This window comes from Staurois parvus, unplaced genomic scaffold (genome assembly GCF_062004578.1).
Source record: "Staurois parvus isolate SC_StPar_1 unplaced genomic scaffold, SC_StPar_1.0 ptg000137l, whole genome shotgun sequence".
Lineage (NCBI taxonomy): Eukaryota > Metazoa > Chordata > Amphibia > Anura > Ranidae > Staurois > Staurois parvus.
This window is the reverse complement of record NW_028317933.1, coordinates 16846723-16861187: the sequence shown is the minus strand read 5'-3', so window position 1 is coordinate 16861187 and position 14465 is coordinate 16846723. Positions and strand designations below refer to the sequence as shown.

The window sequence follows — 14465 nt, the reverse complement described above, 5'->3', positions numbered from 1 at the left end:
ATTGAATTAAATGTATTATTATATTATTATTGTTTATGATTATTTATTAAATTATAATTTATGATTTCATGTTTCAAATTTTAACATACCCGGGATGTTTACTAGACTCTTGTTCGGACAGATTTCAGTAAGTTATTCCTAAAAATTACAGGCCTACAATAAAAAAAAATACATATTTCCATGCAAAAAAATGTACCGCTTTGAACACAGAAACATGGACATAATCAGACCGCTAGGGAGGTTAATGGTGCATTGGCAGTGTGGTTAATCTTCGTTGGGTAATGTTTTTTGAACTGTTATTTTACCAGTGTTCCAGTAAAAATTAAAAGCAATATCCTGTTACATAACAGCATATTTTCTGAATTCATATGCCATAAATTCCCATATTTCTGTATTTTTGGAATTCTGAGCTGCTACTGACATATGTGGTCCCCTGGCTAGAGGAAAAAGGTCTGAAACAGGAGCTGCTGGGCCCTGCGTCATTTGTGGTGTTACATAAAACAACCTATAACATAGTTTATGTGTTTACATGGTTTTACAAGAAGGGCAGGCACCTGTATTCTATTATGGCAAGCCTTCAATGCATTCCTTTTGAAAAACACATAATAATCAAGGGGCCAGACCATATGTGAAGGGCATAATTAACACCATAATTACATCATATGTGAAGGTGATTAGAGACTTCATTCTTTCATATTATCATGCACATAGGGAGCCCAGATGCTGTATGATATTGCATGTTTTTTTTACACATGTGTATATTTAAAGTACAGTTGTGAGTGTATATTATATTCTTAACAGAAACATATAGGGGTTGATTTACTAAAACAGGAGAGTGGAAAATCTGGTGCAGCTGTGTATGGTAGCCAATCAGTTCCTACCTTCTTCTTGTTAAATTAGGCTTTGACAAAAATCCTGGAAGCTGATTGGCTACCATGCAGAGCTGCACCTGATTTTGCACTCTCCAGTTTTAGTAAATAAACCCCATAGTCTTATTTTAAAATATACAGAACATGTTGAAGAGATTAGTGTATGCTAATGTTTAAAAACATTATTTTTATTCTTAATTTGTAATTATACTAGCAATATGTAAATATGCTTATTTATTGAATGGGGCAAAATTTAGCAGTCCCAGTATGAATAATTTCTTTCATAAGCAACTTATTTTTGACAATACTGTCATACTAAGAGGTATGAAGTAAATGACGTTCAGCACAGCATTCAGAGTGGATCTTTATGGAGTATGTAACATACTGCAGTGTTCAGAATGAAGCAGTTTATACCTAAAGCGTACCTTCACCCTAAGGGGGAAGTTCTACTTTATGCACTCATCTCCCCCTCCTCTTCTGCTTTTGTAACCTTTTTTTGAAGCGCTGAGGGGCAGGGCGCCGGTACCTGGCTTTGACAGGTACCCATTCCCAATCGCCACGATTATCCTAGATTGTAAGCTCCCAGGATCAGGCCCTCCTATCCCTTTTGTATTGAACTGTATTGTTGCTGTATTGTCTCCCATTATATTGTATAGTGCTGAGCAAACTGTTGGCGCTATATAAATCCTGTATAATAATAATAATAATTCTACCAGAAGCCCCCTGTGTATAAGTAAATCAATTTTGCCAGGAGGAGTCTATAACTTTAGGGAGTTGAGTATGAATACCGACAATGGTACAAGAATATCCGATTGCCTCTCGGGGGATCAGGAAGGATTTTTTTTCCCTGCAGGAGCAAATTGGATCATGCTTTGCTGGGGTTTTTTTCCTTCCTCTGGATTAACTGTGGGTGTAGGATTATAACTTTTTTTTGTTTTTTTAATGGATGAACTGGATGGACTTTTGTCTTTTTTCAGCCAGACTAACTATGCAAATACTTAGATAATAACACAACACTCTCTACAAATTCCATCCAACAATTCTTCCATTCAGCAAAACTAAAATTCCCAGTGAATGATGTGAAAACAATACTCCAGTTCCAACCGAGGCACTAATCAGTTCTTTCCAAATAAACTCACAAGGTGTTTTCACTCCCTGTATACACTGACCTAAATCTATTTACCATTTATACCATAAGTAGGCCAAAAACCACTTGTTCAAAACCCTTGTGAGCACTTTGGTAAGAAGTGATTAATACTTTGGTTGGAATCAGAATATTTGTTTTCAGATCGTTCACTAGACTTTACACGTGTATGGTTTAATCTGGCATGTATTTTACACTTATTATGGACTAATTTATGGAGTTTTATGGGGGTTTTTGTAGTATCCGTTTTATTACTTTCCCCACCACCTAGTTCACCTGCTAGACCAGTGGTTCTCAACCTTTCTAATGCCGCGACCCCTTAATACAGTTCCTCATGTTGTGGTGACCCCCAACCATAAAATTATTTTCGTTGCTACTTCATAACTGTAATTTTGCAGTGGGAGGAGTAGTGCCACGTCACTGGTGTCAGTGGGAGGAATAGTGCCACGTCATTGGTGTCAGTGGGAGGAATAGTGCCACGTCATTGGTGTCAGTGGGAGGAATAGTGCCTCATCATTGGTGTCAGTGGGAGGAATAGTGCCCCATCACTGATGTCAATGGGAGGAATAGTGCCCCATCATTGGTATCAGTGGTAGGAATAGTGCCCCATCATTGGTGTCAGTGGTAGGAATAGTGCCCCATCATTGGTGTCAGTGGTAGGAATAGTGCCCCATCATAGGTGTCAGTGGGGGGAATAGTGCCCCATCATTGGTGTCAGTGGGAGGAATAGTGCCCCATCATTGGTGTCAGTGGGAGGAATAGTGCCACGTCATTGGTGTCAGTGGGAGGAATAGTGCCACGTCATTGGTGTCAGTGGGAGGAATAGTGTCTCGTCACTGATGTCAATGGGAGGAATAGTGCCCCATCATTGGTATCAGTGGTAGGAATAGTGCCCCCATCATTGGTGCCAGTGGTAGGAATAGTGCCCCATCATTGGTGCCAGTGGTAGGAATAGTGCCCCATCATTGGTGTCAGTGGGGGGAGGAATAGTGCCCCATCATTGGTGTCAGTGGGGGGAGGAATAGTGCCCCATCATTGGTGTCAGTGGGGGGAGGAATAGTGCCCCATCGTTGGTGTCAGTGGGGGGAGGAATAGTGCCCCATCGTTGGTGTCAGTGGGGGGAGGAATAGTGCCCCATCGTTGGTGTCAGTGGGGGGAGGAATAGTGCCCCATCATAGGTGTCAGTGGGGGGAATAGTGCCCCATCATTGGTGTCAGTGGGGGGAATAGTGCCCCATCATTGGTGTCAGTGGGGGGAATAGTGCCCCATCATTGGTGTCAGTGGGGGGAATAGTGCCCCATCATTGGTGTCAGTGGGGGGAATAGTGCCTCATCATTGGTGTCAGTGGGGGGAATAGTGCCCCATCATTGGTGTCAGTGGGGGGAATAGTGCCCCATCATTGGTGTCAGTGGGGGGAATAGTGCCCCATCATTGGTGTCAGTGGGGGGAATAGTGCCCCATCATTGGTGTCAGTGGGGGGAATAGTGCCCCATCATTGGTATCAGTGGTAGGAATAGTGCCCCCATCATTGGTGTCAGTGGTAGGAATAGTGCCCCATCATTGGTGCCAGTGGTAGGAATAGTGCCCCATCATAGGTGTCAGTGGGAGGAATAGTGCCCCATCATTGGTGTCAGTGGGAGGAATAGTGCCCCATCATTGGTGTCAGTGGGAGGAATAGTGCCCCATCATTGGTGTCAGTGGGAGGAATAGTGCCCCATCATTGGTGTCAGTGGGAGGAATAGTGCCCCATCGTTGGTGTCAGTGGGGGGAGGAATAGTGCCCCATCGTTGGTGTCAATGGGAGGAATAGTGCCCCATCATAGGTGTCAGTGGGGGGAATAGTGCCCCATCATTGGTGTCAGTGGGGGGAATAGTGCCCCATCATTGGTGTCAGTGGGGGGAATAGTGCCCCATCATTGGTGTCAGTGGGGGGAATAGTGCCCCATCATTGGTGTCAGTGGGAGGAATAGTGCCCCATCACTGGTGTCAGTGGGAGGAATAGTGTCCCATCACTGGTGTCAGTGGGAGGAAAAGTGCCCCATCATTGGTGTCAGTGGGAGGAATAGTGCCCCATCACTGGTGTCAGTGGGAGGAATAGTGCCCCATCATTGGTGTCAGTGGGGGGAATAGTGCCCCATCATAGGTGTCAGTGGGAGGAATAGTGCCCCATCATTGGTGTCAGTGGGAGGAATAGTGCCCCATCATTGGTGTCAGTGGGAGGAATAGTGCCCCATCATTGGTGTCAGTGGGAGGAATAGTGCCCCATCATTGGTGTCAGTGGGAGGAATAGTGCCCCATCGTTGGTGTCAGTGGGGGGAGGAATAGTGCCCCATCGTTGGTGTCAATGGGAGGAATAGTGCCCCATCATAGGTGTCAGTGGGGGGAATAGTGCCCCATCATTGGTGTCAGTGGGGGGAATAGTGCCCCATCATTGGTGTCAGTGGGGGGAATAGTGCCCCATCATTGGTGTCAGTGGGGGGAATAGTGCCCCATCATTGGTGTCAGTGGGAGGAATAGTGCCCCATCACTGGTGTCAGTGGGAGGAATAGTGCCCCATCACTGGTGTCAGTGGGAGGAATAGTGTCCCATCACTGGTGTCAGTGGGAGGAAAAGTGCCCCATCATTGGTGTCAGTGGGAGGAATAGTGCCCCATCACTGGTGTCAGTGGGAGGAATAGTGCCCCATCATTGGTGTCAGTGGGGGGAATACGGCCCCATTATTGGTGTCAGTGGGAGGAATAGTGCCCCATCATTGGTGTCTGTGGGAGGAATAGTGCCCCATCATTGGTATCAGTGGGAGGAATAGTGCCCCATCATTGGTATCAGTGGGAGGAATAGTGCCCCCATCATTGGTGTCATTGGGAGGAATAGTGCCCCATCGTTGGCATCAGGGGGAGGAATAGTGCCCCAACATTGGTGTCAGTGGGAGGAATAGTGCCCCATCGTTGGTGTCAGTGGGAGGAATAGTGCCCCATCGTTGGTGTCAGTGGGAGGAATAGTGCCCCATCGTTGGTGTCAGTGGGAGGAATAGTGCCCCATCGTTGGTGTCAGTGGGAGGAATAGTGCCCCATCGTTGGTATCAGTGGGAGGAATAGTGCCCCATCATTGGTGTCAGTGGGGGGAGGAATAGTGCCCCATCATTGGTAATAGTGACACCAATGATTGGGCACTATTCCTCCCACTGACACCAATGATACTTACCTTGCTGACCCCTGCTCCAGCCTGGGCTCACTCGCTCCCTCCCTCTCCCATGGTACAAACACTTACCGGTCAGATGGCTTCCTTCTCCGGCCGCTTTCCTCCTCTTCACTCGCTCGTGCTTCGCGGTGCCGCTCGGCTCCTCCTTTCCAAGCTCCACCTCCTCGCCGGTGATTGGCCGCCTGTGTGCCTCTCTTGAGCTACAGTTCCGGCGGCCAATCACCGACGAGGAAGGATTGATCCCGGGGGTGTGTCCAGATGACAGGAACGGCATGTCATCCCGCCCACACCTGCAGACGGATCAAGGAGCGGTGTCTCGGTTCCTAAGGCCATCGGAAATATGTGTTTTCCGATGGTCTTAGGCGACCCCTGGGAAAGTGTCGTTCGACCCCCAAAGGGGTCGCGACCCCCAGGTTGAGAACCGCTGTGCTAGACTGAAGAGGAAAGAACCTGTGTAAGCTCCAGGACAGTCTGGTCAGAGCTTACACAGAGACAAAGATTCTTTTCCCACCCCTGCTTTGCAGTGCTTAGGCCTGATGATTGGTCGCTCTAAAAAGGTTTTGCGAACCACAATCGGGCTCAGGGTAGGATTTCTGCTGCTGTTCCTAATTTTTAGAGAAATGAAGTGCACGTGCAGGCCAGACAATAATCACACTGGCAACTGTGCAGTATAACAACGTCCTGCAATGTTTATTGCAGGGTGGTGCTTAACCTCTTATACATAGAAAACAATAGGGTATACGTCACTATTACGTAAATACAGTCACATTCTAAAAGGCACATTTTGCTTTGTTGAAATATGGGAGAAGTGCAGAAACTTGAAGCTTGAGGCCCGTTATCTCTTCACTCCCCCTCACATATCCAAGGCCTAAGTACAAGATCCTCTCAGTGCGAAGGGAGGGGTTGAGAACATCGCTCTGAACAAACAAATTAAGGAGGACTGCAAAGCCCAGCAGACAAAAATATATACACACAACACATGTATTTAGAAATATGAAAAAGTATAAAAGTAAATATATATATATTTAAAATGTATATTTTAAACAGGAAACAGAATAGGCATTTTACCGAATCCATCACAGCTCTGGCACCCAGAACTAAGGTGGGGGGTGGAAAGGTAAAAGGTTACATGCTCCCTCATACCTGAAAGTATTATGTATATAATTTTGATGTACTGGAACAAATGACGTGGTGGAGGAGCAAACAATAGGTGAGCAGCAGGGATCAGAAATTTAATGAACCTTTTGGTTCACTTTTTCCTTACAGACTCTTTTGTGTTGATGAAATCATTTTTAATTTTCTTTCTGTAATAATTTTCAGTCTAATAACACATTTTGATTCAAATATCACAATAGTTATGTGGTGTGATTAGAGAGAAGAGAAACAAAGGTGGTATTAACATTTATATATGCCTGGAAACACATAATTTCTAAATGCATCTGTGAAACATCACAAGGCATCTTGAATTATATGACCTGTTATTAACCGCTTCCCATATGCCCTATAGCAGAAGTACTGCTATAGGGTACACGGGTGCGCAAAATCACATATATATATATATATATATATACACACACACACACATGATTTTGCATTTCCAGGTAGGGGACGCACGCCGCCATTCAAGGCCGTGGCTGTCAATCACTGGGTCCCGGCTGGTGATTACTCGCTGGCACCTGGTGATTGCTGAGCATCTCCGATGGGGGGAGAACTGTTTGTAAACAAAACAGTTCTCTCCCCTGTCAGCTCCAGCACACTGCTTTGCATGGCTGTGCATAGCACAGCCATGCGAAGCAGTGTGCTTACAGTGTTAAACAGTGAAGCACAAACACAGCCACACAGTGTTAAACAACACACAGTTAACCCTTTGACCGCCCCATATGTTAACCCCTTCCTGGCCAGTGCCATTAGTAGTGTCAGTGCTTTTTATTAGCACTGATCACTGTATTGTGTTACTGGGGATGTCAGTGACACCAAGTCAGTTCCCTCCAGTGTCAGAATACCCGCCGCAGTCCCGCTATAAGTCACTGATCGCCGCCATTACTAGTAAAGATTAAAAAAAAATCCCAGTATATATACCGCCATTTGTAAACGCTATAAATGTCAGGAAAACCAATTAATTTACAGTACACGTATTGGTATTTTTTTTAGCAAAGACATGTAGCAGAATACATTTTGGCCTAAATTTTTGACGAAATTAGATTTTTAAAATTTTTTTACTGGACATGTTTTATAGCAAAAAGTCAAAAACATAGTTTTTTTCTCAAAATTGGCAGTCTTTTTTTTTTACAGCACAAAAAATTAAAAAACACACAGGCAATCAAATACCACCGAAAGAAAGCTCTATTTGTAGTAAATTAAATTAAATTTTATTTGGGTACAGTGTTGCATGAGCGCACAATTGTCAGTTACAGTAACGCAGCTCCATAATGCAAAAAATGGTCTGGTCAGGACAAGTGTTTAAAATGTTCTAAATGTATTTTTCCCTAACATAGTAATAATAATGATTTTTATTATAGATCTGTCCAGCTCTCAGACACGCAGGGTTGGTCTTACTCAATTCTCTACTTAATACTATACCTGGTAAGTCTGTTTCTATTTATTCATTTTGGCAACACTGTTATCTATGTATTCTCTACAGTCTCTATGGTCACACCCTCTGCCATGCCCCCTTAAAGGGGGGCAAAAAATATTAGTTAAATGCACAAGTGTTTTTTTCTATCACTACTACTCCTTTATACTGGCTTTTGAAATTTACAAATGCAGCCATTTAGAATTTGGTGAAAGGTTTAGCACTGTAAAACACTTTTTGAAGAATAGTGCATTTTATGTACAACTATATAGATCCGACCAAAATGAGGAACAAATGAGGAGGAAAGAGGGACAGAGGGACTTCACTCCGAATCAGGGATAGTCATTCAAAATCAGAGACAGTTGGGAGCTATGTATAATAGATTAACTGTACCCACAATATTCATCAAACAATTCTTCCCCGGCTGAGCCAATGATGAGGCAAGGATTTGCTTTGTTTGAACATTGCTGAATTATTTCTCGAATTATTGCTCGAAAGAGCAGGGCCCTCGATCCCCTCATGTTTTGCATTATATTGTATTGTTATTGTTCTGTCCCCCATTGTAATGTACAGCGCTGAGCGAACTATTGGCGCTTTATAAATACTGTATAATAATAATTTCAAGGGTTAACAGATTTCAACAATCCATCAATTAGTAATTCTTCTTCTATGAGCACACTGGTCATAGCTAAATAGGTCTTAGGCCTCCTCTGGTCCCCAGGGCTTCCCCCAGGCTCAGGGGGCACCATCCTGAAGAAACAGCCTCCTCCTATGCTGCCGACATCCCATGATAAGACGCAGATTGACTCTTCCCATCCCTATAATAGGCAGAGGGGGGCCTCTAAAGAGATTATATTTAGATGAATATATTAAATGTAATCCCTGCCTACATATATAATACTGGTTTTGCTGACTTTAACTAATGTGAAACATTACATATAATTTTAACTACTTCCCTACCTGGCCAATTTTGACATTTCTCTCCTACATGTAAAAATCATTTTTTTTTTGCTAGAAAATTTCTTTTATATTTTTTGTTTTAGCAGAGGCCCTAGAGAATAAAATGGTAGGTTAAGCATTTTTTTTTATATCATATGGTATTTGCACAGCAGTTTTTAAAATGCAAATTTTGGGGGGAAAAATGCACAGGAGAGCCTGGGAAGGGGACCAGAGAATGGCGGGGGGCCACTCTCTGGTGCCTTCCCTGGCACCTCTCCTGCCACTTGTAAAAGCAATCCAGTGGCTAGGATTGCTTTTACTTTACAGAGGATCGCTGGCTTAAAAAAAGATACTGGGATAATGCCTGTGCCTGGAGGCATCATCCAAATATCTCCGCTTCAAGTCCAGGACTTCATATGACATCCTGCAAGCTGATAGCCAAGCAATGAGAATTTCTTGGTTATCATCTCTTATCATTAGACAGAACCTGTGAAGTCATCAAAATTATTAGCTTGTAGCAGTAATTCTGCATCGTAACATCCTGAAAGAAAAGTTATCCGGTAAACATTTCAAGTTTGAGATTAAGAAGTCTGGCACTTCCTTCTATAACAGATGCTGTTTCCCTGATGCTATAAATAATAAGATGGTCAACAGTTATTCTGTCTGGTAACAAAGCAGACATCAGAATGAATGACTTTTTTCTATTTTACAGTATATTATATTCTGAAAAGCCTACATGCTTGTTCAGGGTAGTTTTACTTATTTGTGTAGGTGTCAGGGATCCAGGTATGACCAGAGATGTGTGGACTGACACAGGGAAACAGCAGGCTTCAGAAATGATTAAATAATAATAATATTTATTATGAGCTGCACAAAATAAACAAACACAGTGCAAAACAAAACAAACCTTAAACTAATAGGTACAGGTGCAGTCAGGGCTGGAGAGGTGGAGTGGTCAGGCAGGTCGGGTCAGGAACAATCAGGCAGAAAGGTACAACGGGAGCAGGCAGAAGAATGGTCAGGAATAGCCAGGGTCAGTGCAGGCAGAGTTCTATCAGAGTCAGAGTCAAGCAGGAGAGTCGAGCAGGCAGGAGACAGGACACAGGAAACAGGGCACATGGGAAACAAACACCAAGGCACTGACTGCAGGTCTGGCCATTCCTTAAATACACCTCCTGCAATCAGCCTCAGGTGATGGCTGATTGCAGGAGTGAGCTTCTGGTTGCTGAGAGCACCCGCTGGCCAGCCCTGGTACTGCAGCCCACAAGGCAGGTGAGTCCCACCACCATTGGCGAGTCCATTCCTGACAGTAGGTCATGAAATATCAGTTCCTGATAAGGATGATAAGGATGCCTGTTACTCCACATACTTTTGTTCAGCTTAATTGAAAAAGTGGTCAGAGAGAAAAAATGTTTTGATGCCATTTATGTATTCGATGATAAAGTGAACCTTGTAGTACAATGCACTGCGTATACATCTAACCCCCCTCTCTCAAACCCACTTGCTGATAGTAGGTCCGAAAGTTACCTGTAAAAAAAAGTTTGATTTTTAAAAGTGACCTTACCCTTGGATTCTGTCCATGGCTCATAGGCGAGGGTGGAGTGTCTCGCAAGACTTTGCTTGATCTGCAGGAATCTTCCTAGAAGGATGGTAATGTCACACCCAGCTATAGTGGGAGACAGGGGTAAGGTAAGTATAAAATCTAACTTTTTTTGCAGGTAACTTTTAGCCCCGGTTCACATATATGTGGCTGTGCGAGCCTCGTTTTGCGTGGGCACGAGAGCCCATTCATTTGAATGGACTCCCGTGCCCCATGACACGCAGGGAAAAAGTACTTTCACTTCTTCTAAAAACGCAGCCCACACGGGAACCTCGGTTCCCAGTATGGTTGCGTTTTCCAGTGCAGGCAGTATGCCTTTAGAACTAATGGCACTTGACCACAGGTCCGCATTGCTCTGTGCGGGTGGTGCGGCTGCATGGATTTTTGTGCGGATCCGCAGCGGCACCACCCGCACAGATGTGAACCTAGCCTCAGGCCTTCTAATAGCTGCCAATGTATACAGGGGAGGGGGCCCAGACAGTATATGTGTACATTGTGTTGCACTGCAAGGTCCAAAAATGTATTTTATATAAATGGTCTGTCTCACATGAAACTAAGGCTAGCCATCCGAAAGATAAACAAACGTAACCAGCGCTCCAGTCTTCATACAACCAAGAAGATGCCAAAATGCCAACCAAAGAGGTGCAGCCCTTCTAAGATCGGGAAATATGAGCACTAATGAGAAAGAACAGAACTGACGCGTTTCGGGAGCTAAACCCCCTTCCTCAGAGCTCTGAGGAAGGGGGCTTAGCTCCCGAAACGCATCAGCTCATATGCATTTTTAGACACAGATGTACTGTGACTGTGTTTGTGGACCACATATACTGCTTTGAATCACGCTGGTTTGTGAGTATATATCTTCTTTTTTCAATAAATACGTGTTTGCACGATGAGAGTGCACCCTTGTCTGTTCTTTCTCATTAAGGCTAGCCATATCCACATAGACTTCTCTCAGAGAAGTCTATGCACATATCACCAAAGAAATCACTTGATTTCCACATCCACTCTGAGTCCTCATGCACACTGGACATTTTTACAGCGGCTGTTTTTGGCTTTTGACATTTTTTTCTACAGCCAGTAAACTCCCCAGCATGTTATCCTATGTGTTCATACACACATAGACTGTAATCAACGTTTTTTGTCTGGACTAAAACCCCAGAACTAGTGAATTTCTAGAGAAGTTTTTTAGCTGCAAAACTGCTCTGACGCTGAAAAACGCGCTAAATCATGGCAAACCAGCATTATTGGACTTTTTGTTGACTAAAAAAAAATGGGGGGGGGTAAAAAAAACCTAAAAAATGCAAACGCGAAAAACGCGGCAAAACGCAGCTAAACGCTAATACAAAAACGCTGAAAAACTCGCGTTTTTAACATGACTTTACACAGCTAACGTTACCAGCATTATTAAAACGCCTCGTGTGCATGGAGCCTAAGCAGCGTAAATTGAGTAAATGACACCACCTGTTGTATTCGGACAGATACAGCACAAGCAGTGTGACGGACTGCCTGACACCCCGACTGGGTATGTCCATCAAATGACAGCTTCCTCCACTCTAGAACCAGAATATAGCAAATTTACCAAAAGCATAAGACAGAACCGATGTTGGAGTAAAACAAGGACTGATTTTATTAACAAAATGCACAGCATTTATACACAAAAACCTTCCCCCTAGACAGGTATGGCATGCATAACTCCCAGGAGAAAATTTACATTACATAAACAAATAAACAATCAAACACAAGAAAACAATGGATTCCTTCCTGGCACCTAGGAGTCTGGACTCTGAAGGTGATTAAACAAAGTGAGAGCTCATCATCTAAACCTAATTACAGCAAACAATAGTTGATGCCAGGAACCATGTGACAGAAAATAAAGTTTCTTAACCCCACATATGCTGGAATTTACCCCCTGTACATGACACATCGCTCTAGGATAATAGTTCCAATATGTATCGTATGCCAAGGGGTCCCAGAAAAAGTCCTTCTAGCCCTAATTGTGTGGAAAGGGTAGCTGGTATAATTCATGGCCAGCCAGGTATCCAGGGAAATTATATCATTCTTTTGAGAAAAAGGTTCCTTGTAACCCCAAGAGGGGGGTCTTCTTAGTCCTGGGTCCATAGTCAGTGGGAAGGAGGCTGGCCCCCAGGCCCCTCCAGGAGCCCAAGTCACAGTGGTTTCTATGACAAGCAGCTCTTTGAAAACCCAAACAGTGATTGCATCTGATTGTATATAGTTGATGTTCAGGCAACAATTTTCCATGCAGATCCTTCAATTTTTTTGAAGTTTGTTGAGCAGGCTGGTGCCGATGGAGCCACCCATGGCTCAAATGTTATCCAAATAAGCAGGAATCAGACAAAATTTGGGCCATATATGGCAAGCCTCAGGGGCCTATTTATTTTTATTATTATACAGTATTTATATAGCGCCAAAAAGTTTGCTCAGTGCTGTACATTATAGTGGGAGACAATACATGAGACAATACAGTAACAATACAATACACGAGGGGTTCAAGGGCCCTGCTCCTTGGAGCTTACAATCTAGGAGGGAGGGGATAGTGGTACAGGAGGAAATGACTGTGGGGAGTGGAGTGGTAGGAGGAGTGGAGGCAATCGGCAATTACGTGAGGGCGGGGTAGGCTTCCCTGAAGAGATGGGTTTTCAGGATGCGCTTAAAGGTGAGGAGGGTAGGTGACAGTCTGATGGATTGGGGTAGTGAGTTCCAGAGGATGGGGGAAGTCCTGGAGAACTCCTGGAGTCGGGCATGGGAGGAGGAGACCAGGGAGCTAGACAGTAGGAGGTCTTGTGAGGAGCGAAGAGTATGTGTAGGGTGGTATTTGGATATCAGGTCAGTGAGGTAGTTTGGGGCAGTATTATGAACAGCTTTGTACGTCAATGTTAGAAGTTTGAATTTAATGCGTTGGACAATCGGGAGCCAGTGGAGTGAATGACAGAGGGGGGTGGTGGATACGGAGTGGTTGGTAAGGTGGATAAGTCTGGCCGCAGAATTCAGGATAGACTGAAGCGGGAGAGTCTGTGAGGAGGGAGATGCCTTCACACCAGATTCAAAGTTTCAGTCAGAATGCACATATTTTTCCAATTTAATCCGTTTAGAAATTGTGTGGTTGTGTGAATATTGTGTGAAAACATTCATAAATAGACACAAAACTTTTTTTTTTGGATAGATGGGGAAAAGTTAGACCTTTGTTGTCTGTGTCTAAGCTGGGGAGAGTCACCATTTTATTTGTCATAGTGACCAATGTCACCAAAATAGAAACTAAAAGGAAATCCAAAATTGTAAGGCATTCACACTGATCTGTTCATCTTCCGCTTTTGTATTAAAAAAAAAAAGCAGAAGAAAAATGTGTGACCTTGTATTCCTATGGAACTCTTCACACTGATCCACTGCTGATCCTGTGCAGTTTTTAAAATTCTGCTTGTTGCATTTTTGGGGAATAAAATGCACAAAAAAAAAGCACAACCCCATTGAATGGAAAATGCAGCAAAAACGCATCAAAATGAGTCACATATCCTGTAAAAAATATTTGTAACAATCGTGGTAAAAACACATATGCATTTTGTACGTGTTTGTGCTACAGATCAGTGTGAAAGAAACCTAAGAGTTGTCACCAGAGCAAGAATCATCCAGTGGGAACATATGTTCCAGCGATAACTGTCTAAAACTGTAAATACCCTCACTTCCAGAGGCTCCTTCTGTGTGCAGAAGTCCCCCCAGCCCCCCTAATACTTACCTGAGCCCTATTTTGATCCAGCAATTTGCACGAGAACCTCGACTGTCCTGGCTCTCTGCCATTGGCTCCCGCTGCTGTCAATCACAGCCAGTGAGCCAATGAGGAGCCAGAGGGAATGGGGTTGAGCTGTGACTCTGTGTGTGAATGGATACACAGAGCAGCGGCACAGGGGCGCACCTGCTCGGGTGCCCCCATAGCAAGCTGCTTGCTATGGGGGCACCCAACAGGAAGATGGAGCCAGGAGCTGCGGCAGGAGACCCGAGAAAAGGATGATCCGGGCTGCTTTGTGCAAAACCACTGCACAGAGCAGATAAGTATAACATGTTTGTTATATAAAAATAACTTTAGTATTGCTTTAAGTGTCCAGAGCAGGGAATAAAGTGAAGTCTTTCATTCT

At 44.0% G+C, this 14465-nt stretch overlaps 1 protein-coding gene across 1 annotated transcript in view; it reads left to right on the top strand.

Moving 5' to 3' along the window:
* Positions 1–14465, top strand: part of PLTP (phospholipid transfer protein) — an 88664-nt gene that overhangs the window by 47427 nt on the left and 26772 nt on the right. The window contains exon 7 of the mRNA XM_089673420.1: positions 7729–7792. Within this exon, the coding sequence (XP_089529546.1) occupies positions 7729–7792 (64 nt within the window). The remainder of the gene's footprint in view (positions 1–7728; positions 7793–14465) is intronic.